The 21953-nt window shown below is 38.1% G+C and overlaps 1 protein-coding gene across 6 annotated transcripts in view; it reads right to left on the bottom strand.

The window, feature by feature from the left end:
- Positions 1-1329: 1329 nt before the first annotated feature.
- LOC105056269 (pantothenate kinase 2) overlaps positions 1330-21953 on the bottom strand; it is a 31400-nt gene continuing 10776 nt past the window's right edge. For 3 of the 6 annotated variants that reach the window (XM_073247364.1, XM_010938406.3, XM_019854520.3), the window contains exons 10-24: positions 21675-21787; positions 21237-21429; positions 20453-20664; positions 19438-19482; positions 19288-19336; positions 17746-17828; positions 12954-13070; positions 11074-11137; positions 8965-9111; positions 8627-8785; positions 5103-5186; positions 4758-4949; positions 4572-4643; positions 4010-4148; positions 1330-1610 (exon numbers count right to left, since the gene is read on the bottom strand). In XM_073247364.1, coding sequence (XP_073103465.1) covers positions 4050-4148; positions 4572-4643; positions 4758-4949; positions 5103-5186; positions 8627-8785; positions 8965-9111; positions 11074-11137; positions 12954-13070; positions 17746-17828; positions 19288-19336; positions 19438-19482; positions 20453-20664; positions 21237-21429; positions 21675-21787 — 1629 coding nt within the window. In that variant the 3' untranslated portion in view covers positions 1330-1610; positions 4010-4049. Of the gene's footprint in view, positions 1611-4009; positions 4149-4571; positions 4644-4757; positions 4950-5102; positions 5187-8626; positions 8786-8964; positions 9112-11073; positions 11138-11181; positions 11309-12953; positions 13071-17743; positions 17829-18031; positions 18216-19287; positions 19337-19437; positions 19483-20452; positions 20665-21236; positions 21430-21674; positions 21788-21953 lie in introns of those variants that run through there. The other 3 variants (XM_073247365.1, XR_012136201.1, XM_073247366.1) reach the window with 3 other exon arrangements.

A 21953-nucleotide genomic window follows, 5' to 3' on the forward strand; every position in this document is an offset into this window, starting at 1 on the left:
TCCTTCAGTCACAAAATAGATCAAAGTATGTTGCAATGTATAAAGAGAAATTTGATAATGGCCATCTAGTGGCTATAAAGATCTCGAATAGTTCCAAAAGAAATGATAAGGAATTCTTCATCGAGGTTATCAGTATTTGTTGCACTTACCATATCAACATTATGAGCTTACTAGGCTTTTGTTTGGAAATATTTACAAAAATACTTTTTCATGAGATTATGGTCAGTGGATCATTTGAAAAATTCATTTACATGGAGTAAGAAACAATGGAAAAGCAGAAACAATACTCAAAATCGCTCTATCATAGGATGACTCTCTGAGTTGCCCTATGATAGGGCGGGTCTCTGATTGATTGCTGACTCTACAATCTATATGACATTAAAGGTGGTGAGTCAGCACACAAAATCGTTTTATCATAGGACGACTTTATTTTGAATAATACTTTAATAAATATTTTAAAAAAATATTATTTTTTAATTTTTTTTAAAATAAATATTATTTAGATAAAAAAATCGATGTTTTTTCAAACGTTGGCTTGTTTAATACATTCAAAGATAAATTTTACATTTTACCTAAAAAGAAAAAAAAAATCTATATGTTCTGTTGCATTATAGATGCATTATAGATCAGGATGGTTACCCGGGCTACAAATAAACAAATTTAAGATGGGAAAAAGATCACCTCTCAAATTCGGAAAAATGGGAATAATCTATAAATTAATACCTCTGACATGTGGTGGCAAATTATTCATTGAAACATTAGAGATTTTTTTACACATACGGAAAAATGCAAAAAATTGTATTTGCGTCCGACGTCTTTAACAATGAGTTCTAATGCTTCCAAGTTTTGATTCATGTTATCACGTTGGATCAGAGAGAAAAATTATCTCCACCATCATGATCCACTTTTAATACATACCCAATGATGACACCCAAGACCAACATTGTTGAGATTTTTTTAAAAAAAAATTGGTAATTTCATGGAAAAACTGGTCACCAGATATGTATCATGAGCGGTCAATCGTCAATTTTCAATTAAAATTAATAATATTTTAATTTTCTATTATTAATTAATACCTTTCTTAATATAACATTTAACGTTACCTTTCAGCCTTTCCTCGCCCAGACTGCTGCTTCAATTCATGACAACGTTCCTTGGATTTTTCACCTCTAATTGTAGATTACCAATTTTCCACCCTCCGACTACATGGTTGCCTTCCCCGCAATTTTCCATTTTCGGCTACATTTGTGTACAAAAGAAGCCTTAAAATATTAGCAGTTCATAAGCTATTATCTATGTATTTTAAAACTTCAGCTGTCCAGTGGCAAGAGAGTCAAGGCCGTATAATTGATTTGATTACTATAACTGAATTTTTACATAGAATCAGAATTATAAATGCTCATGGATCATATACATGACCACAATACTTCAGCAAATGCTATGGTTTTCAGAAAATACAAGCTATATCTTTGTTTTCTTACAACCTAAATCTGTGAGATAAACTGGCACCTTTGAACTGGATGGTTGTTTTATTTCACATGAACTGCTAACATCAAAAATCTGAGACGCAAGCAACCTCTGTGACGCAGATTACTTATTCATAATGGAAGCTGCAAAAAAATAAATTAGCACTTGAGATGTTATATTGACAAATGAAGACATCATCAGCTTATGATTTGTTCAAGCAAGCAAAAGAATGATAAGATAAAATATGCCCCAGAAAAAAAAATGATATTATCGGCTCAGAGGTATATGACAGGTATGAAGGTGCAATTACAAGTGTGAAAATTAGTTAAACCGTTCTTTCAAAATTAAAGCCTGTATTCTTACTGATGAAACATGAATGTGTCGGATGATGAGACAAATCCCAGGATGAAGATATGGCAAACTTAATATGAGATTGTATGACAGTGATGCAATCATAGCGAGGCCACATATGAGAATGCCCCAAAAAATAAAAATACGAGACATCACGACAAACTGCTTATACGGAAAAATATGGTGTAATGAGATTTCGACCATATTATAGTTGGAGTGTATTTACATAGCCCACATGCTTGTGCATTCCACATGTGCTATTTTTGAAGTGACACATTCTAACACATAATCCATCATTAACATAGTACACAATTAGGGCTGCAAAGGGATTGGATGGACCCACTTGAACCGATATGAAATTAATCAATCCAACACAAACCAAAATCATTTGGATAAGGTTTGGATTCAAAAACATGACCAACTTCGAATATGGACTAGATTTGTTTCACTAAATCCCCAATCCAAATCCCACCTAACCTGACTCAATACGAAACTATTATACAATATATTTCAAAACCCACCTTGAACAATAAAAAAATTAGTTTTTCTTTTCACAATGTAGCATAATATAGTTTGTCAATAAAAATTATGTTATTGATTAGTTATCAATCAAATCTGTGGAAAAAAGTCTGCGGAATCGGAACCGGTGGCCAGATCGGCCAGCCGGCGATACAGTTCAGCACGCCTCCATTCCGTTCCGAACCAAGGCGAACCGATGAAGAAAAACAAAGCCGAACCGGTTTAGAAAAAGAGAGAGAGAGAGAGAGAAATAGAGAGAGAGGGAGGAAGAAAAAAAAAAGAGGGAGGGGGGTCCATCGGAGGGGCCGCCGGAGGGCCTCCGGCAGGCCGCCGTGGCCGTCGGGCGGCGTAAACGCCTCCCCTGGCTCCGCGCGTGAAACAGAAGCGATCAACCCTGTTTTCCTTTTTTTTTTAAAAAAAAATATTTTTCAAAATGAAGCCGGCTTCACTTGAGGCAAACCACAAGTGAAGCCAGCAAACCCCATGCCGGTTACATTTTGAAAAACGTTTTAAAAATAAAAATAAATGGAAAACAGAGCGGATCGCCCCTATTCCATGCGCGGAGCCGTTGGAGGCGTTTACGCCGCCCGACAGCCACGTCGGCCTGTCGGAGGCCCTCCGACGGACCCCCCTCCTTCTTTTGCTTCCTCTCTTTTCCTCTTTTTCTCTCCTTTCTTCCCCAGCACCGGCTTGTGCCGTTTTGCATGCCGGAACCATCTCGGTTCCCCGCCGGGACAGCATTCCTTGCTGTGCAGTCTTCTCTAGATGATGTGTACATGTTGCTTATTAATTTTATTGCATAATTGTTTATGATTGATTAACTAATCAATTTACATATTTTTGTTATGGTTTGTGTTTGGATTACTTTTGACCGGATTTGACCCAAAAAAATTCCAACGGATTAATCAAATTAACGTTAAATCTTATCCAGTCCAACCCAAAGGGAATTGGATATGTTTTGAGTTCAAGTTTTTGACTTGATCCAAACTTGGACTGGACTTGGGCTGCACCCATCCCTAATGCAACCTGACCTGCTTGCAGCCATTATTTTGATATAATCCATCATCAGATGCAGATCATATTGGATGGACTGTATGAAAAAGGTCTTAAATAATTATTACAAACCTATGCACCATAAGTAGTGTACAATAGGAAGATAATGTATATGACAGGTTATGCTTTATATGAAGCATGGCATTTATGCCATTGCCTCGCAGAAGTTTTAGTGCATTCTCCCAGGCAACAAGTGCATGCTCCCGGAGCTACTAGAATGTATATGAAGGTTTTTCCAGATTTTTATCACATGGCATATATAGTGACTATAAATTTGGAAGCATTTATGAAAATCTGGCATATTTGAAGTTAAAAGAAACACAAACCAGAAATATAAGCAATAAGCTGGAATTAAGAGCATGACTAATCTACATATGCTATGCTGACTACAGCAAGACCAACAGTAAGGTTACTAGCCCATCATTTCAGATAGTACAGTTAGGTGCAATGAAAATCCCAAAGTCCCAAGTCCTAATAAGGATTACCAGAAAATCTGGATGGAAGCTGTGAGAAAACCCTTAAAGATGCATGCTCCTATTGAGTCTACCTTTTAAATTGAAATAAAAGTAAAGCTGCTGGTCCTTTTGTTGTTTTTATCTATGCAACATAATGAGCTTACTGAATAATAAGTTATGGTTACAAAATCAACTGGAGTTGCATCATCGCAGTTCTCCACCAGGCTCGAACCGACAGACACAGTCATATATGTTTCCATTAAAAAGCTTCTCAGCCAATCTCTGATTCTTAACCATTGCAAGCTGAAAAATAAACCACTTTGTTATTATTGTAGTGCCAATCATGTAAATAGAGAACAGCAGCAATTGATGAACATTAAAAAATATATATGAAAGCAAAATCTGCCACTCATTTTAGCCAGCCATGAACCAGACAGATCAAGCCACCATGATGATCAGGCATGAGTTGCATTATCAGATAATATTATTTGGCTTGCTGTTGATTACCAACAAGTTTGAGATCAATGGTCAAGGGAAAAGTTAGCTGCTTGGATAGGACAATCTTCCACATCAAACAATTAACTGGGCCATGATCTACTATCATAAATGATGTTTTGGCCAGCTAGACTAACAGCCTTTTGCTGAGGGTTGAAAGATAGGAGTATGAAAAGAGGCTCTACAAAGAAAATACAGATTATCTTACTATAGTTTGTGGTAAAGTCATACCTTCAGGGCATCACACTTAAAACAGGCATTGAAGTTCGTATGTAGAGCTCGCCCCATCCCTTCCAAAATTATCTGCATCACACAAGGAACAATTTAAACATCAGCAACATATAAAAAAGTTGCAAGCAATCAAAAAGACAATATGGAAGTAGAGTCTCTGATACTTGAAAATTGTGAATTTCGTACCAAATCTGCATCTTTTGCAGCAGCAGCAAGCTCTGAGCTGACCTGCCGGAAATCTATGCATGGGCTCCCACATCCATTCTCAACAACCATAAGGGGAATTGAAGAGTTATCTACAAGTCCTTCTTCAACACTAACCATTGCATCCACTAGCAGTCCTCCAGCTTCAGCAGCTTTTCGAAGGACATCACAATGCTGTTTTTCAGGAAAAAAGCTGATTATTTTTAAAAAAACATATGTCAAATGCTCAAGCTATGGGGAAGATTTTCAAAATAATTGTAAAGATTCATAGTTTCATAAGATGTAGATAGATGCCATGCAGCATGTCCATAGAGTTCCAATGAATACCTTAGCAGCTTCAGCCACTATTTCAGGAAGCTCATTAGCAGTGACATCATTCAAAGCTGGCAAGGAATTTGCAACCAGAACAACCTGCATATAGGAATATTTTACCATCTACTCTGAATTGGCAATTCCAAGTTCGAGCATGGAGCTTACTAAGAAAAGCATCGGTTCAGAGCAGTTAGAGTTGCTTAAGATGATTGAATATGGTTAAGATAATGTACTGAAAAACCAATTTGATTCAGTCAAATCAATCATGGACTAGTTCCTACTCCATAAAAAATTTGTCTAAAGCAAATTGTGACTCTTGGTAATCAATATGCAACAGCAACATATTTCATGTAGCAGGGTTTCCTTGTGTTCCAACAAGTGAGGAATAACAAACAGCACATAAAAACCACCCAGATGTAGTTAAGATTAATTCATTGAATTTTTCTGTTTGATAATGCATATAAATGGGGAAGATTTTCAAGCTAACAAAAGCAACATAATGGGTCCTAAAATTGTTCCTTGACAGAAGCAAACCATGCACAAATGGCATACTATTTTCGAAGGTCATATCCAGGTAAACGGGGCCAAGTGGTTGGTCTTAAATATATATTATTAGATCTGCCATATTAACCCACAGCAATTATACCATACCATACCAATACTTGAGTTGATTAGGTCCATACCAGTCCGAACCGAGTGAAACCACCCAACACTGCCAGAAACTAAAGCGCATACAGTACCATCCGCACCACCTGTTTTTGGATGGTACTATGATAAAACGTGAGAAAAAGAGGTCAGAAGCTATCTTGTATGGGGTGCATAGCAGTATGGTACCTTGTCTCACTATCTAAATGTACAAATAGCCAACAAAATAGTTCAGTAGCTATTAGACACTTCCAATGCTTTAGTGTTTAAACAATTTCATGCGTTTGAAGAAATTATTATATAGTATTACTTGTACAATTCATGCATAATATCAAAATAAAGGTATAAATTACAAATGTTTAAATATGGTGGCTTCATCAATTAGAAGTTTGCACTAAATTAACAAGATGCAGATTATAAGTAACAAGTCTTTGAGTATTATCATGCATATAAAGGATAAAAGAGTAATACAAGTCAGAATAGACAAAAAGTAGCAGTAATACTAACAATAGATGAAGAAAAAGATGTCAAAGATGGTAGTGGTAGGTGATGAAGAAAGAAGAAAAGAGAAAATAAAAGGTTAATTATGCTTTTGGTCCTCCAAGTTTCGATCAGCTTTTTAAATAAATCCCAAAACTTCAAAAAGTTCAAATTTTGTCTTATTTTTTCTCAATTGTTTTATATGGTCCTTTCCCCAAATTTTGGCCACTTTCTTTGACCGAAAGTTCCTGCTTGCATGACCCGATAATTACATGGCTGATTATGCGGCAAAAACTGCTTAGGTAGGTGATTACATGCCCGATTAGTGATGATGTGGTACAATAGATGAAAAGTTTTATTTTAATGATGCGGCATATGAGTGATGATCCGGCATATGCATGATAGCGTGGCATGTAGATGATAATGTGGCTTATAGATAATGATGTGGCATGTGCTATGAAAAGTGTCGATTCGCGAAGTGTCATGTCATCACCCCTATGCCACATCATCATCTACGTAAAAAATATTTGTGAAACTTAATTTATGGTACATAATTTATGATACATGAGTGATGATGTGGCATATGAGTGATAATGTGACACTTGGCAATTGGATACTTTTAGACAGAAAATTCTACAGCATGTGCCATGTTATTACCCATATGCTACATCATCACCTATATTGCTTGTCATAGGTGATGGCAAACTAGTTTTCAATAACATCATTAAGCAAATTAAGATGGTGACAAATGTTTAGCATAAATGGTTAGGCATCACAAATCCACTTTAGCAGTTGCTCATGTTCAAGTACGAATCTTCATAACCTCAATTAGATGCAATAGTTGATGTAAACATTAGAGCATGAAGAAATATTTCATGGTGCATCATCTAAATAGATTCTATTGTTGCAAGGAGGATAATTTTTTCATTTATTAGATTTAGGGCTGGAAACAGGCCGGGCCACACCCCTACCCGAGCCTAGCCCGAATTTTTTTGTCGGGCTTCGGGCTGAGCTTAGGTCCGAATTTTTTTTAGAATATGAGGCCCGAGCCTAAGCCCGAACCCAATTGGGCCGGCCCGCATCCAAGCCCGAATCAGGCCTGGCCCGTGTCCAAGCCCGAATCAGGCTTGGCCCGTGTCCAAGCCCGAATCAAGCCTGAATCATTCTGTTTCTTTCGCTAAAATAAATTATTGTCACATCCTAGCCAACAAGTCTAAACTCTCATGTGATATATGGCATCCTCAATGAAAAGAATATCACACTCCACATCAAGAGGATTATTGGGGACACTTCAGGCCCTGCCCAAGGCCCCAAATATTAACCTCAAAAATCCTTTCTTAAACAGCAATCATCCAGAAAAATTCCAAATGTCATGCTCACATACTCAAACCTCAGAAAGATTGGCTCCAGCAACGGCAAGGTGTTGAAGCCCAGCACAGTGAACCTAGTCTCCAGCGATACAACTTCAAAACCCTAGTCTCAATAGGAAAAAGAAATACTGAAATGGGGATTGAGGAATCTTAAGATCGGAGATCCAGAGGAAGGGGGATTCGGTAGGATGCATACCTAAAACGGCGAACGGCAATGGCTAAAGACAGGAAGACAAAAGATGAACGACGAAAAATGGCAGACAGCGATGGGGGGAGACGGAAGATGGTGAACGGCGAATGGCGAACGACGATAGGGGAAGACGGAAGACGATGATGGCGGACGGATGCAAACCAAGAGCCAGGAGGCTAGGATTTAAGGCTCTTCAGCCTCTTCGAGACTTCGATGGGGGAAGTCAAGAGAGATGAATGGAGACCGAAGCGAGAAGATGGATGGGGGTTTCAGTCCGTTCGGATTGATGGGATTCATTATGAATATTGGGGCTCGGACTATATCAATTTCGATAAGTATTAGGTCCTATCGGGCTGAATTTTCGAGCTTTTGTTCGGGCCTGTATTCGGGCTCAGATTCGGGCCGGGCTCGGGTCGGGCCAAAGGTATGCCCGAGCTCGACTTGAAAAACAAACGGACTCTGTATTTAAGCCCAAATCCGACTTGAAGTATCTCGGGCCGAGCCCGAAGCCCGACCCGAAGTTGGCCCAACCTGATGGGTCTCGTTCCAGCCCAAGCCCAATTTCAGCCCTAATTAGATTCTTTATAGTTACATATATTAGTTGCTTGCATTTGAGGAAGTTATAGCCATCGTACATGCCATTAGGGTTACTTTAAGAATAATTGGAAATGGTGCAACCTTACTCCTATTGATCTATTTTTCATCAATTAGGCATATCAGATACTTTACCTCCATCGACAATTGCAGCATTGAGCCATATGAGAAAGATAATGCACAATATACCTCAATAAGTTAGAAATTCTAAAAGCATCAAGATAATTACTTCTTAATTTTCTTAGCTACTTTTAACTCACCTCAATTCCACGCTTAAGGAGTTCTCGAGCTAATGGAAGCATTCCAAGAACAACATCAGCGCCTGAGTTATCCACAAAGAGTAATGCTCTTCTATATGGTGAAAGTTTCTTGTCTCCACAACCAAGCATTCTTTTTTTAAACATATCAAAGTCATCCACCTAATACAAAGGGTGCAATTTAGCTGAATCAATGGCCAAAACACGGTCATCTTAATCAAAGATTAAAACAAATGACACATGCCATTACAGAAACTAGCAGAGAAATAACATACGAACTATCAGCAAAATTGTAAAGTTCATTTTTTTGACAGGAGATTTGTTACTATAAGGGAACTTGCCCGCCAAGGCCGTTGCATCTTTTTGCGGCTCATTCGGTAAATTTCAATTATAGTTCCTTTATGGTAAAGATCAACACAAGCACGAGATCCCCAGTCAAATATATTTGCAGCAAGAACACCTTCAATGAGAGCAACCAATCTTTCCTCCTACGAAACAGTAAGTCAGTACAACATAAATCATTTTTGAATGCAGCTAGGAAAAATGTTCAGCTATCCCCATGTGGCCTCTATTTTACCAACTAGTGGTCTAGGATTCATAAATAGCAGCACGTGCACATAACAGTATATGCCAATGAAATCATGAATAAAGGTCATCAAGATAATGTATATAAGTTCCAAGTAAAATAATTTAACATAAGGTTATGTCGATGAAACAAGAACTATCAATGTGTTTTCATGACAATTATTTGATGTAGCCACACTATTCAGTTAAAGCACGAATTAGATTCGAAATGTTCTGCAGCCATATCTAGGTCTTTTACTAAGTATGCTGATAAAATATCAAAGAAATACACAGATATCGAACTCAGTCGCAAATGCAAGAATGAAAATAAGCCCAACTTGGAGATTAGTGGTACCTGTAGGGCTCACATATCTAGGGTATTCCTAACCTAGACGTTTCTCATATTTGGTGTAGTTTGAAGAAAACACCAGACCCATATCGATGGGATGAGGCATGTCACATAGGTGTATATAACCAAATTGCCAGGCACAATGCTAACTAAGCACAGAAGTATCAGGGTGAAAAGGTATGAACCATGGCAAACACTTTCCACACTAATCTAGACAAAATGCAAGATGATAACAGAGCCGTTTTCACAATAGGTTTTACAACTGCATCTAAGGTTTGTGATTTTGTTGTGACTTCTCTGAAATTTTTGTAAGATCAATAAAATCAGACTGCCTATCTTCGTAGAAAGTGATTCAAACTAATTAATCAACAAGGTCCACATAATGAAAATGTAACGTATTTGTTATGTGGAAACAGGTTTATACATAAAATAATTAGATAATTGCATTTATTAGATAGTTTCTACAAATTTAATAAAATCTATTAATAGCAATTTTGTTGAATACAAAAGTCCATTCCAGGTTGATGTTTTGATCACCATGTGTATGTTAAGTGATATCATTATAATGAGATCAATGCTACTAATAATTAAATGACAGCAGGGAAAACACATCATCCTTACAAAAAGGTCCAATGGCATGTTTAATATGGTGATACCTATAACAAGGAATATCATATGGATCAAGTATTTTCCTCATCCAGGAAGATAAATAATGAAGGCTATGACTTGAAAATCAAGGAATAACCTCATTAAACAAGTTTACTAAATTTTTAGGTGTATCTACTTAAACTTCCTTCTAGAAATTTCCATTGAAAAGCTGATAAAGTATCTCAAGTCTCCAAAAGTATTTAGCACATGTATGCTTGCATTCTTCCACCCTTGGCAGTGCAACTAGACTATTAAGTCGAATATCATTCTAGATTAGTAAATGCATATATTAATAAACCATCAGCCCATGTTTTATGCCCAGAGAAGTAGAAGGTTGGATGGGAATCCTCTTTTCCAATGTTTGGCAATTTAAAGAAAGTGTTAAGGAGAAAAATAAGGAATAGTAACAGGCCAACATGTTCTGTCAGGGGCCTAAACATTCTATTTTAGGTAGTGATTTTAAGAAAAACAACAAAAAGAGAGGGACAATGACAAACCTCCAGCATCATAATCACTTTTTCAATAGTTTTTAATGGACTTTTCTTAGTTTAACCAAATAGTAGAAAAAATTAATTTTTCTTCACTTTCATTAACTTTATTTGCTTTCTTTCATTTTGTCAGAAACCAAACAAAGCCTTAGTGTGACATTGTAGGCTGTTTGGCTGTAGTACAATTATCAACTTGATACCAAAGGAAATTAGAGCATTATTTCTTCCCTCTCTAATGTGTCAATGAATCATGTCCAACAACCAACAGACCAACTCACGTTGAAGAGCAAACTTTAGTGTGTGAGTGTGTGTGTGTGTGTGTGTAACCTAACTAGAGCAAAAACATGCAGATCAACCATAACAAAATTTATGTAATGAGGATTTAAATTTGGTGCACATACCTCATTCATACTATCAAGCTCAATAAGAAGGTCAGGTAAAACAGCAAGAGAAGCCTCATTTTCCCTGGACCATGGGGAAAGAAAAAAGGTCAGGAGATTAGATCATATGCATGTGTTCAATCTTCAACTCTGATGCCAGCGCATAGAACTGAAGAGAAAACAATTCAGTTGCATGTACTGCACATGTATAGTTATGTGAGAAGTGAGAACAACAGCAAGAGAAGCCTCATTTTCCCTAGACCTTGGGGAAAGAAAAAAGGTCAGGAGACCATATCATATTGCATGTCTTCAGTCTCCAACTCTGATGCCGGCGCATAGAAATGAAGAGAATACAATTCAGTTGCATGTACTGCATATGTATAGTTACGTGAGAACAACATTTGATAACTTATCTGAACTCCTCCCCATGGCTCCATATAATGTCCTTGTATTATCCATAGGATAGGAAACATATTAAGCTAGGAAAAATAATAATAATAATAATTATTATTATTATTATTTATAGTACAGGCTGGTTCTGATAATAGGAATTAACAACCAATCAATTGCAAGAGATCACCTCTTGTGAATTCCCTGACACCTCAAGCTGAAGTTTTCGCACCATAAAGCTTCTAATGACTAGGAAACATAAAGAGATCAAAAAGATGATGGTCCAAGTGGAGCATATTCCAATGAATAAGTTTTTCTTTCCACCAACCCACAAAGTCTCCTATTCTCTCCTTCCATGCCTGCCATATGATAGCATGCAGATCACATATGTTACATTATGCGTTCCCACCTTATCTTTAGGACTTTGGAACCAAGCTTGCAAAGGTCGGATTGAAGAAAACAGGATAAGCCCTTTTCGTTGCTTCAAATCCCAACACATCTTTTATGAAATTTAAATGAAAAGATAATATAAGAGGCCAAATCCCCTTATTTTAATAATGATTGATTTAAGTATCAAAACTCATGAAATTGTAGCTTTATCATTGAAAGGACACATTAAATAGAACCAAGAATCCTAAGAGAACAAGTTTCTGGAAATTCTTATGCATGACTTATGACTTTAATACCTTGTTTCAAGGAAACAATAATAATTTTTTAAATCCTAAGGCTTGCTAGCAATAACTCAAATATTGGCCTCGACTGCCTGTATTGTACTATAGCAGCTAGGAACCAGTACTAGGCAAATCCTCAGGACTGCATCATGGGTCAACTGGCCCATACAAGCATAAATCCCCCCAAAAAGGTCATATCAACCGTGCACAGCTAGGTATGGAACATAAACGTATTTCTACACCCTTTTTTTTGTTTTGGTACCAGCTGACACACTATGCCAGTATGATGTGTAGATATCAGCCCATGATTGCTGCAAGAGTGTAACATGAGATTTAAATCCATGTTTGCTAGAATCTTGACAAACCAACACAAATGATCCTTTCTACAGATATATTGCTATTAGTATGTACATGTCTTAAAATGCCATGGCAATGCATTCTTTCTGATATTTAACAATTATTTCAGTAGAATCAGCACATAATTCATATGCATCTCTATCTATAATACGAACTGCAGAAACCATGACTCCACCTTAGGTTACAACTCCATTTTAAGTTATTTCTTCACTGCTAGTTTATATTGTGTTTCTCTTGCCGAGCATAATACTATCGAGCGGAACCAGCAAGGCAGCAACCACAGATTCTGTGCAAGGTCATCTCACATGCATCGCAAATGACCATCTCTAGTATTGATCAACAGGAAAATATTTCATTGATGTATTTATTCTTCAAATTACAAACATTACTCCATTGAGCATCAGACAGATCTACAGATAGCAATAGTCTAATAAAAAAATTATATAAAAACATTCCTTAGATTTATCATGTCATGTAACCAACCTTTTCTTGATAGTGACATATGCATCAACAAACTGAAACTCTCGCAAGCATTCTTCCCTTAGCTCCAAAAGATTAGCCAAGCCTAACTTCCCATAAGCAGCAGGCTCTTCCATCAACCTATAACAAGGTGTCGATAACATTTCAGGTGAAAATTAGTGGATAGTTTTGAGAAGAATAATGTTTTCTGGCTGCTTTCATATTAACTTACAATTATAAAGAAGGATTCATGTCATAACATTCTCTCTTCCAGAAGAATCAAATCAGTATATGGAAATCTTTTGCAAAATTAAATGTTAATTATGCAAGTATAAAAGCCAAAAAAAATTAAAATACATAAACAGCAACTTGATTTAGTGTACTCAAGACTTCTGAGTGAACTATCCAACTTTAACTTACTAGGTTAATCCATCGCAGTTCCAGATGCAAAATTACGGCTTAATTCAATTATCCATTAAACTTGTAACAAGCAAGCTTTCTGAAATATTTCATATGATAAGTATTTTATACAAAGTTCGCAGATTTGGTACCAGAGCTCGTACCAGCTGGCTGGCAATATGGATCGATACGGATCCATACCGAATCAGACCGGCACGAACCGACACAGAGGAAAAGAGGCGAACCGAGAGGAGGAAAAGAGAGATAGAGGGGAGGGGGAGGGGGAGGGGGAGGGGGAGGGGGGCGGCAGTGGTTGGAGGAGACACCAATGGTGGCCACAGGCCACCAGCACGCTCAGAGGGCCGTGAAAGCCTCCACTTCATCCACCACTCGACCGAGAGAGAGAGAGATAGAGAGGGAGAAAGGGAAAGAAAAGGAGGGAGGGAAAGCCATCGGAGGGCCTCCGACTGACCATCATGGCCGCTGAACGACGCAATCATAGCCTCCGACACCGCAAGCGTGAAACAGCAGTGATCGCATCTGTTTCATGAATTTTTTTTTTTTTAATTTCTATTACAATGAATAGTGAAGCCGACAATGGTTTCTTAATTTTTTTAAAAAAATTATCCAACAGTGAAGCTGGCAATGGATTTGTCGGATTCACTATTCATCTTCGTTTTTAAAAAAAGCCGACATGTGAACAGAGGCGGTCGTCCTGTATTTGCTGGCTTCATTGTTCATCTTCGTTTTAAAAAAAAAAAATCTGAAGCGTGAACAGGGACGGTAGCCTTTGTCTGCGACTGCAGCTCTGTCCGTGCAGTTTTCAATCCGAAAGCCACTACGGCCACCTGACAAACTCCGATAATCCTTTCGCTGGCAACACCTCCCTCCAGATGTCGCTCCCTCTCTCTCTCTCTCTCGCTTGATTAAGTGCCTTATCGAGCGACGCTGAGCCACGGAGGCCTCCACGGCCCTCTGACGGCCTCAACGGGCCACCGCCAATCTCCGACGGCATCGTGCCATGTCTCCCTCCCCTCCTCTCTCTCTCTTCCTCTCTTTCCCTCTTCCTCCTCCGGTGTACCATTTTTCTTGATCGAACCATCCCGATCCAGCTCAGTATAGGATGTATCAGCCGGTTCGGGCCGGTACGGAATTCCACTTTTATATTTAAGGGACTACCATCAACAGAAGAGTTTAATCATACATTGGATTGTGAATTATATGGTGGCATGAGTGCAACTTTTAGATATATGGAGCCTCCATTAGGATCATCAACCTTGTAATTTTACTAAATCAAAGATGCCAAGTTCCATATATTGCATTACAACCATAGGGATCAATAACCATAACCATACAAGCCTTGTCTTGACTATTGTACTGCAAATATAGAATTCCACAAAAGCAACACAAATCATGAAAAATAAAAAAAAAAAGAAATCAAATATTGCTTTAAGACCACTATAAACCAAGAAAAGAAGAGGTAAAACAAGGACCTAAGCACACTATATAGATCAAGGTTCGCCATCTCTGTATTGGACCCTGGTATAATCATATTACACTGTGACTATGCAGTATGCCGGTACGATAGAAGTCGGCAAGGCATACGAATTCTCAGTATAGTACAAGAATGCATATTGGTATCGTACAATACCAACCGGTATGGCAAACCTTATAAATATGCATTCTTATATAGAAATTCATTCTTGACATGGTATGGAGGAGAACCTTCATGAGCTGTGTTTCTTGTAGATATTCATCCTAGAAGCTAATGACAAGGCAAACATCGAGACACATGCTGGTCTTATATATTCTTGGTTTGATATTATTTTTACATGATTCATGACAGGATGTTATGGTTACCAAAGATTTTAAATCCTGTAAGATGGGACTAACCCAATTTTTTCATAGAATGGGATGCGTCACCATCCCATCCCATCCCGACACTTGGGACAGAGGATGTCCTAAGGCGTCCCGATCGAGACGCTAGGACGCTGGGGGGACGGTCTTGTCCCGACATATGAGATAATGCCCCATCCCGATGTCCTGCGGAACGTTCCATTGGGACTTGAATCCTTGGTTTTACCTAATGGCTGGCCATGCCGCAATATATGTGCATCATTCCAAAGCTTGCTGCTGATATTACATGGTGTTGGAGAATCCAACCAGCACAAATGTTCTGAAACCAACTTTGAAGCCTGAGGATTTGTTGCTTAAGGAAGGCCACTGTTTTGTTGAAGCATCTGATAACCTTCTTTTTCAAGATTGCTGCCTCTAGCCTATTGGATCATTGTCAGATTTGACTTATGCCATCATGTGAAATGATCTGCCTCACCAGAATTGACACAAACTGGCTCTCGATTGTTTTAAGTACCTTTCATCCCTAAGGATAGATTTCTAAATGGCTGTCAATTTCAACCTATTCAGCTCAGCCTATCCAGCATCTGTGGATAGTTTTTGAAACAACAGTATTTCAAATATGTATTTCATTAAGCATTGATACCATCCAAATACAGATAGCTGGAATCTTCTTGGCCTTTTTAATTCACTCATTCATTTGCTCTCTCCAGCCACTGTTTATGTGTTATCAGGCTCTCCTTTAAGCCGTATAGTGATCATTATCTAATCCTTGCTGATATTTTTTGCTTGTCTTTTTCTTTCTACCTCTTTCATCATTGTTAAGTCTTCAAGATTTCCCAGAATCTTGTTTCTTTTTCATTGGAGCATGAGAGTATTATCTTTTACTATTTGTAGCTCTGAGATTACAAGCATTTGACTTTTGGTCTTATCATCTCCAAATGCTTAATGCCTCCCAAGTCCCAACCACTCCCTCGCCATTTACTACCTTCATTCTCACCATAATGCAGCTCTTCATACCTCCCTTCCATGAATGATTAGCCCTCTACTAGATATACCAATTTAATGATATGTGACATCTGGGGTTATCTAAGCTGTTTTAATCTAGACATACGTATACTGTATATATGTATACATACATACAAGGTTCGCGGACTCAGTACTAGAGCCCATGCCAACCGACCAGCAGTATGGGTCGGTATGGATCCGTACCGCACCATACCAACGCGAACCGACACAAAGAAGGGAACTAGGAGGAGAAAAAGAGAGAAAGAGAAAGAAATAGAGAGAGAGGGGGGAGGGAGAAAGAAAAGAAGGGAGAGGAAGGAGCCAGAGGACCATCAGATGGCACAGTCCACGCAAGCAGCGCCGCAAGCATGAAACCAGGGCAACACCCCTGTTTCATGAGAATTTTTTAAAAAATCAAAACTAAAGTGAAGCCAGCAAACCATTTGTAGGCTTCATTGTTTTTGCTTTTATAAAAAAGATTCAAAAAAATGAAACCAACAATCCAATTGCCGACTTCACTGTTCATCTCTGTTTTTAAAAAAGGGCCAACATGTAAACAGGGGCTGTCACCCCTATTCCACAGCCGCGACTCCACCCGCACATTTCCACCGCCCACTGGCCACAGCGGCAGCCCGGAAACCTTTGATAGCCCCTCCACTGTCCCATCCTCCATCCGATAAGTCACTCCCCCATCTCTCTTTTTCTCTCTCGTTTAACAGCCCTATAAGGCGAACCGAGCCGCAGAGGCTTCCGCGGCCCTCTGACAGCCGCAAGGGGTCACCGTCGGCCTCCGACAGCGTCCTCCTCTCTCTCCCTTTCCTCTTTCTCTCTTCTTCTCTTTCCCTTTCTTTCTCCCTCGACGCCAGCGTATGTCACTTTCCCAGCCAAAACCGTCCCGATTCCCTGCTGGTCCGATTTGGCACGCTCCGAACCGTCCGGTTCGGGATGGTTTTGAAAATCTTGCATACATATACATCATATGTGTGTGTATCATGTCCCTATGCCTAGATTTTTGAAGGTTGTCATGTCTGACACTCGAGCATGCTTGGAGACTTGGCATCCTTGCCAAGTATCTTGATAAAATTGTTTCTCCATATTAAGTGTTATCTACCTTCATGTCACCTCATTATCTATTTGCCATTTTCAACCTTCTAGTGCATCATCAGCATTATGCACTTTGTACCTCCTAGTGGTGAATGCTAGATCACTACTAGGTATACCCATTTAGATGGATCTGACATGGGTAGTTATCCTAATTGTTTTGATCCAAAGCCCACCACTTTTATAACAATAAAATTTGCCAATGATGGTGCTAGTTATGGCTGCCATAACATGTATCATGCCATGCCGGGACAAGAAGATCAGAAAAGGATATAATATGCTTATTTCATGAAAATATTTTAAAAAATAATTTAATGTGTCATGCCAACTCATGCAGGTACCATTGGCCCATTACTACCTTGACAAGATACATGCTGTTGACCAGCAAGGACTGGAGGGTCAGCACTTGAAATCAAGGTTGTATTGATATTAATTTGTAATAAACATGATTTACCTTGCCAAGTGAGCTGAGAAGGCATGTGCAAATGCATCTCCCCTTCTTCTAGCATCATCCGTTCCTCCTTCACTTGCTACTGCCTGCATGATAGTGGATAAACAGTAAACTAGTAAACAACTTTGTTATTCAAATAATGATGAGAATGACCAGCATCCTTAGTGGGAAGAAAGTGGAAAACTCAACTGGCATGACAGTTTGAATGAAAAATTAAAATACATGCTTTGAAGATTCACAAATTATGGAGGAGCCAAATGCTACTCAACAAAAATACGTAAATACTGACTTGGATATAGTTTATCGCGATGTCGACAAGCCATCTTCTAGTGAAGATTCATCAGTTATATTGCACTTAAATTTGTAGCTTGAAATCAGAAAGTGGATGCACAAAATTTATTTTCTTGTCATCTGCAGGTGTTTTAATTCAAGCCAACTGAATAACCATACGTAATATGCTGTCAACCATATCACTGCAACCAGAATTCAAAGGTACTTTCAATAGTAATGTAACTAAAGCAAAACTATGCAAATTTTCCATTTTGCTCCCAATTATCTATGCCCAGTTTTCACCAATTGCTGTCTAGCTAAATGCACAAACTACCTCACATCTATTCACTTTCTTCGTTCATTGGTATTTACTCTATATATTATTTCCTCTACATTACAACCTGAAAATGTCAGCATATAAAATATAAAGCATATTTCAAAATTGAGCTGGTGCAGCCTGCCAATGATGCAAGAAAGAAATTTCACAACTCAACAACTAAATAACTTCTGACATGTGTAATCAGTCAAACATCCTGACAATCTGATATTTTATTGATTTGCTGCTGCAACTGACCAATCAATCCTATATAATGAATTTTCAGGTTCCTTTTAGAGTGCAGATTGGTATGTAGTCCAAAATCTGATCTCTTTAGCAATTGTGTATCACTTGTTTTAGGCATTTCTTTCTCTTGATAGATCAAGATTCAAGTTCAAAATGTTGACGGACCTCATTCCCATGTACAAAATAAAAATAGAATATAACAAGAAACAGGTTTTGAAAAGTAGTAATAGAATCTAATAGCACAGTTCTCACTAGTAGCAATGCTAAAAAGAATACACAATTGTGTGATTTGTGTCACTTAAATACATATAGCATAATCATATGAGAAAGATTAAAGCAGAAAATAAGAAAGGTGTAGAAAATCAAGAAAAAAGATGGTACTCCATGGAGTACATTTGTGTGGTGAGCAGCAAAATATATATATATTTCAGACAAAGATATACTAGAGATGAAGGACATATAGCGCTTCATTTGGTACATGGTAGGAATACCAAATTCCTCCATGGTAATAAAAACTGGAAAATGCCAGAAAGAAGTGTAAAGCAGATTGATGTGAAGATGATGAACTTAACAAAAGTAGGATGCTGGTGAAATGAACATATTTTACACAAGAATTTTCACAGTGATATCGTAAAATGAAAGCTACATTTAATCATGTAAATTTCATTAAGGACAATTATCTCAAGAACAATGTACAGTTTTCTAGCACATACCTTATCAACTAGGTCAGGCAAATGCTCTGAAAGCACCACAAACCAATACCTACGGCATGGAATAGCTTGTTAGTATAGATAACATCAACCAAAGTTCCAGTTTGACCATCATTTATTAAAAGTAAATGGTATGATTTCAAAATAACTTACTCAAGCTCACTATGGTCTGATAGATCAATAGTGTTTGGTTCATACCTGCAAATGAAGATCATCATTATAATTTAAGTTGCTTATCAATTAACAACTGGTTGCTAACTCAAAATCTTGCCCTTGTAATTAGATGATCAGCAAAAAAAACTACCATAACCTACAAATCCATGAATGGAGGGACTGGATAGCATAAGAGTATATTATGCATGGTTGTAATACCAATTTACCGAACAATACTGTATTATACTGGTACCAAACCAATATGCAGCATGAGGGGCATATCAAATATCCATATGACTACCCGACCCCATATGACCATACCGACACTATATCATGATGGTACCGGTATCAATATGGGGTCTAATATCGAGATTGTGAACCTTGATATCATGATGTGACCAAGTATTCAGGTCCAGCGGGACGTCTCGCAGGAGACCGGAATGGGACACCATCCCACGTGTCAAGACGGGGTTGTCCTACTAGCGTTCCAGCATCTCAATCTAAATGTCTTGGGACATCTTCTGTCCTAAGTATCAGGATAGGGTGGGATGGCGACGCATCTCATTTCATGAAAAATCAAAACAGCCCCATCCCATGGGATTTAAATCCTTGGATGTGACATAAAAGATAAGCACAGTGGATTTTTTGTGACTGGATCAAAAAAGGTGTTGAAGTTGTTTGTAATTGTGATGACTTCAGGAAGAAAGCTTCCTCTTAGAATATTACATAATGCATATCAACTTCATACATAGATAGCATTTCTTGCATCAAATGCTCACTGATAATTTTGAAACATTAGAAACAAGGTTTGCCGTCTCGGTAGTGGACCCCCAACCAGTACCATCCTATTACAGTGTCACTATGCTGTTCAGTATAGTATTAGATAGCATATCAAATGTTGATATAGTACGAGACACGATATTGATACAGTATGGTACACCTTGTACCATGCAGTACATGGTAGAACAATGGAACATGATTAGGAAGTAGAACCACGAGTCAAGTGGCTGCTTACGTCTTAGGATCAGCCAATAAAGGAAACTCTTCCAGCGTGGGTACAAGATGGAGTACACCAATATTTAATGTAGCGCTTGCATCTGATCTTAGGGTATTGCCCCTAGAAGAAGGTCGCTCAAAACCACCCATACCAGTAGTTCCTGGTGGAGCCATTGGGACAGGAGCTGTAATCTCGGTACCCTTCAAAACAAACTTCTCCATCCAAGATATCTGCAAACAGATAGCAATGATCATGCTCCAACTACTGGTCAAAAATCACAAGAAAAGCCATATAAGAGTTTTCATAAGCACACCCCTGGCAGTTAACATACGTCCAAAGTCCAAACAATGAAAACTCCATGTGCTGTCTAGAAATTGGAATGAACTCGGATATAGCTCCACAAAACCACTGTTACAACTGTAATAGGTATGTGAAAAGCAATTTTCTGAAAAACAAATTTTTTAAAAAAAATTCTTAAAATATTTCCGGCCACAAATCTACATAACCAACTTAGACCTGACATATTATGATATATTCATGACTTTTACAAATGCTGATAATCAGAGGTATAGCCAACAGCAAAGGAAAGGAATAAGATTTGCCCCTTATGATTGAGGCAGAAATAACAACTATATGAGATCCACTTTTAGCTAAGATTTATTAAAAACTATAGATATAGATCAAGTGCAGAAATGATCCTAATGCATATATAAGTAGAGAACCTGAAGCTTTATACTATATGCATTAAAAATGCAGGAGTATATGTAGATAGCTGACTCCATGAAAAGTAATATATTCTTGCCTTCTCACTCAGATCACCCAGACGAGGACCATAAATCTTTCCCCCAACACATGGAAATCTCATAGGGAACCGTTCAACCAGTTGATGTGCCCTCAAGACATCAAGACCGTGCTTTTCATAGCTCATGAATGCACCAAGAGCTCCTAAAAAGCCTTCATGGCGCAAAAACATGGCTTGCGCCTGTCCGTTGGACCTAAGACAAGCTCAATGTTCAGCAGAAGAATATGAGAAGAAACAGTTTCAGTGAAAAAAATCAAATTATATCTCTATGATTTTAATTAATCTTTAGAATGGATTGTGCAACTAAAATCATTCAAACAAAAGGATAAATTGGGAAAGCACAACAATATATTAAAATAACAGTGATAACACTCATCTAGTGCCTCAAAATTCAAAGAAAAGCAAGTCACAAGAAAGCACCATCCCTCCAGTAGTTACCAGAAATGCACCGCAAAAGAGATAGCGTCCATGGTATAAGCATGACCACGGATGAAAAATCCTCCGAAAAAGATTCTTTTGAGCCCATAGCGAAGCGCAATCAAGTAGGAGATCTGTCATACAGGAACTATGAAAGGTTATGCAATATAAACAAGTTTATTTGCATTACAGGTAAAAAAATGTATAGCAGGGAGGGGGGAAGGGGGAGAGGACAAATATAATTAATTTAAGACCACCAAAATAAGTTGCCTGCACTCTGCACTGAAACTACAATTACAA

Source organism: Elaeis guineensis, chromosome 13 (assembly GCF_000442705.2).
Source record: "Elaeis guineensis isolate ETL-2024a chromosome 13, EG11, whole genome shotgun sequence".
NCBI lineage: Eukaryota > Viridiplantae > Streptophyta > Magnoliopsida > Arecales > Arecaceae > Elaeis > Elaeis guineensis.